This window comes from Myotis davidii, unplaced genomic scaffold (assembly GCF_000327345.1).
Source record: "Myotis davidii unplaced genomic scaffold, ASM32734v1 scaffold228, whole genome shotgun sequence".
Classification (NCBI taxonomy): Eukaryota; Metazoa; Chordata; class Mammalia; order Chiroptera; family Vespertilionidae; genus Myotis; species Myotis davidii.
Genome location: NW_006300104.1, coordinates 4227383 through 4231775, shown reverse-complemented (window position 1 = coordinate 4231775; position 4393 = coordinate 4227383). Strand labels below are relative to the sequence as shown.

At 41.2% G+C, this 4393-nt stretch overlaps 1 protein-coding gene across 3 annotated transcripts in view; it reads left to right on the top strand.

Annotated features, from left to right (window-relative positions):
* Nucleotides 1–4393, top strand: part of GMEB1 (glucocorticoid modulatory element binding protein 1) — a 37920-nt gene that overhangs the window by 3015 nt on the left and 30512 nt on the right. For 2 of the 3 annotated variants that reach the window (XM_006776502.2, XM_006776501.2), the window contains exon 2: nt 3203–3360. In XM_006776502.2, the coding sequence (XP_006776565.1) occupies nt 3233–3360 (128 nt within the window). In that variant the 5' untranslated portion in view covers nt 3203–3232. The remainder of the gene's footprint in view (nt 1–3202; nt 3361–4393) is intronic. The other variant, XM_015572305.1, reaches the window with a different exon arrangement.

The window sequence follows — 4393 nt, the reverse complement described above, 5'->3', positions numbered from 1 at the left end:
CTTAAGAGCAGATATGTCTCTTTTCGTGTGCAAGGAGCCTAACTCTATGCTGATGTGGAGTAGAAACTTAGTAAATATTTGGTGAACTAGCCATAATGTTGGGGCAATAAGCCAGACAGCTTAGACTAGCTGCCTAAGCAAATTTATATTCCCTAAGTTAGAAATATAGAAAATTCTACAAGTCTTTTAGGTTAAAAATGTATTACATACCTGCTATGTGCCAGATTTCCTTAGAAAGTTTTAGGTAGGAGTTTTGTAGAAGTCTGATATTTGAAAACTACTATACTCCTGTGTCCTGAGCACTGAGCTAGGCACAGGGAAACTGTTGAAAAAGAAAAGCAATCTTTGTTCTTCCAGGATGTTGTCTGGTGGAGAGAGACTGACCAAGTGGGATGATGGTTGTGATAAGGGTGCTGCAGGCACTGAGGGAGCAAGAACACAAGCTCAAATCTAGTAAAGGAAGTCACCAAAAGTCTCTCCAAGGAAGTGATGTTTTAAATAAGTCACAAAAATTTAGCAGTAACTACTAGCCAAAGAGGAAGAAAAAAAGAATTCCGGGTAGAGGAAACAAGTGTGAAGGCTCAGGTGAGAAAATATGGTATGTTTGAGAAATTGGGAAAAATTCAATGATAGGAACCCATATTGTGAGAGGAAAAACTATGAGAAATGAGGCTAGCAAGTGGGCAGTGTGGTGGCTCAGAATATGGTGGTGGCAACACAGATGGAGAATGGGAGATGGTTAAAAAATTTATAATGATGGATAGGATTTATTAGTTGATTAGCTTTAGAGAAGAAAGAGAGGAGTCAAAAATAACTCCTTAGTTTTTGGTTGGAGGAATGGGTGGAGGCTAGCGCCATTTACTGAGGCAGAAAATAAGAGCAAGTTTAAGGTGCCAAAAGATATTTTAGGAGACTTTTGGATATAGAAGGTGTAAAATTCAGGTATAAAAGTTAAATGTGAGATCATAAAGGGCAGAAGTGTAAGTCGGATATGAGGAATTTTCAAATACAAAAGTAGGTCAGATACAAACATTGAACCAATTCTATGTCAGTGTCTATGATGAACAGGTCTGTGAGAGAGAAAATTATTTTTATGTATAAGCAGCCTGTGTCCTGACAGTATGGTATGGTTATGAGTATAGATGCCCATTCAGTTAACTGCAATACACGACACAGGGTGGTAAATACTAGAGGACAGCTACAAACCAAGTATTGAGGCACTGCAGAAAAGAAAATGGTTTGTCAATGACTGTGTGGAGGAGTGATCTTTCAACTGGGCCTGAAAGGGGAAGGAGAGGAGAAAGGAGTTTTGGACTTAAGGAATAACAAAGTATAAAAAACCTGAAAGTTCACCCGAGACCGGTTTGGCTCAGTGGATAGAGCATCGGCCTGCGGACTGAAGGGTCCCGGGTTCGATTCCGGTCAGGGTCATGTACCTTGGTTGCGGGGGGATGTGCAGGAGGCAGCTGGTCGATGTTTCTTTCTCATCAATGTTTCTAACTATCTCTCTCCCTTCCTCTCTGTAAAAAAATCAATAAAATATATTTTAAAAAAAAACCTGAAAGTTCATATTATATGTTCAGAATACAGTGGGTTGTTGGTATGGCTGGAGTTTAGGATTCTTAGGGTATTAGAGTTACAGATAAGACTGGAAAAGTATTTTGGGGTCAAATAGACTGAGTACCATGCTTAAGGATGTGTATTACAGGCAAACAAACGCTGTGGCAGAGCTGAAATACAGTTTCAATCATCTGACTACCAGTTACATATTCAAACTTGCATCCATTGTGTGCCTGCTCCATTCAGCACAGCCCTAGTCATCCTCACCTATGTGTCTAAGTAAATACAGTCCTCCTATTCATTCTCTCTTAAATTACTCTCTCTTTCCTTTTCAATTGTGAAGACTAACTGCAGAATATCCTGTGGCGCTCTGAGTTTTCATTAAGGCTGGGACAATGCTTTGAGTTACTTTAGAGTTGAGGAGCATGTGGTGCTAGACACTGGTCTCCTCAACAGTCCTGCAAGGGAGATGTCAAGTGAGATTATTTCTCCAGTCTGAGGCAGAAAGATATTTAGAAGTTCTAGCTTCAGAGAGGGCACCAAAAAAAAAAAAAAATATTCTAGAGGTCATAAAATTGGATTCAGCATTTATTAACCAACTACACACTGCAAGTTATCTTTTTCTCCTTATAAGCTTAGTTCAGTTAGTCAGCAGATACTTATTTAAAAAAACACATTTTTATTGATTTTAGAGAGGAAGGGAAAGGGAGAGAGAGATAGAAACATCAGTGATGAGAGAGAATCATTGATTGGCTGCCTCCTGCACACCCCGTATTGGGGATCAAGCCCGCAACCCAGGTATGTGCCCTTGACTGGAATCGAACCCAGGACTTTTAGTCCACAGACTGACGCTGTATCCACTGAGCCAAATCAGGTAGGGCAGCAGATACTTATTAAGTACTCACAAAAGACAGAGCACTTGATGAAGTATAATGGCTGGTTGCAAAGAAAATAGATTCCAGCCCTAGCTGGTTTGACTCAGTGGATAGAGTGTTGGGCTACGGACTGAAGGGTCCCAGGTTCCATTCTGGTCATGGGCACATTCCCGAGTTGCAGGCTTGATCCCCAGTAGGGGATGTGCAAGAGGCAGCCAATCAGTGATTCTGTCTCATCATCGATGTTTCTATCTCTCTCTCCCTCTCCCTCTCTGAAATCAATAAAAATATATTTAAAAAAATAGATTCCTATTCCTACTTTCTAGCAGCTTGCTATTTGGGATGGAACTAGTGGTGTGTTATAAACCAGCTCCCTAGGAAAAACACACATTCTGATTTGTAGTGCTTGCCAATTTCTGTGGTGTATATACTTCCAGCATCACTGATTTTAGGTTATCAACTTAAAATGTCACTAAACATGGAGTTGGAAAGTGATATGCACAATTGGTTCTTAGGAGCTTGTAGAGCTGATAGAGATGCTATTGAATGAATCATTCATATTTAGGAAAGCCTACAATAGCAGTGAATACTGAGATATTTCTAGAATGATTGGAGCCTCTGTCAGCCCCATCTCACGTTCCCATCCTTTTCAGAGAACCATGATCTCCACAGTGCCCTTGGATCTGGTAGTTATCTTGGTTTTCCTTTCCTATGGTTGCCATCTTTACAAACCAGACGAAGTTACTGGTGCTTCTTGTTTCTGACAGCAGCTTCAGCTATCTGACTTCATGTGAAAGATGGCTAATGCAGAAGTGAGTGTCCCAGTGGGGGATGTGGTTGTGGTACCCACTGAAGGAAATGATGGGGAGAACCCTGAAGACACTAAAACCCAAGTGATCTTGCAGTTACAGCCTGTGCAACAAGGGTAAGTGACTAATGATTTGGATATTCTGAAAAATTGGAGAAGTTTAAAGAGCGGGGAAATAATAACTTATGCTTGCTTAGTACAGGCAAGTAAATCTCAGAGTTGGCCAAATTATCATCTCTATAATAATGTAATGAGTGCTATATTTGTCATTTCAGTACTTATTACAATTAGCTATTTCCTTATCTTTTCCCCTTTTTTCCACTGTTAGCTTTTAGAGGGTAAGTTACATGGCTCCCTTATTTTATTTATCCATACTGTTTAGTACAGGGCCCTGGTACATGTTTCCCAAAAGACAGTGTAGTTAGAGTCAAAGGAGATTAGACAAGGCAACTATAAAAGTATTCCTATTAGAAGCTCTCTGAACTGTCATGGGTAGACAAATTATCAAGGTTAATCTATTAAAATAAAAAGTATATTAACTATTCTTTTCTTTCTGTGTGTGTGCTTTTTTAAAAAAATTTATCTTTATTGTTGAAAGTATTGCAGGTATCCTCTTCCCCCCACATTCACTGTCTCCCTCCCCAGGCCTTCACCCCACTATTGTCTGGGTCCCTGTGTTATGCATATATGCATATCCTATATAATAAAACCCTAATATGCAAATCGACCAAATGGTGGAACAAAGTGGCAGAACGACAGGTTGCTATGACACACACTGACCATCAGGGGGCAGATGCTCAATTGAGTGTCTGTCCCCGTCCCCCAGAGGGAGGCGACCGGCTGTGGCGATAGGGGGTGGGGCTGGTGAGTGGGCGGCGCCAGGCTGCCAGCCAAGGCAAGTGCCAGTGGGGGTCCCCCTGGTCACCCTGCCCTCCCGTCACCCCACAGATGGCCCTGATCACTGGCCAGGCCTAGGGACCCTACTCTATATATTGGGAACAGTCTCTTAGGTTTAAAAATTAAAACCTGGCAAGGCTACTCTAACACTGAAAAAAAACAGGATGATGCAGCGATGACATGCATGGACTGTGGCTTACACATTTTGTGGTCAGCCCTGATTCTGATACTTATAATATGTGACAAAAGCCAA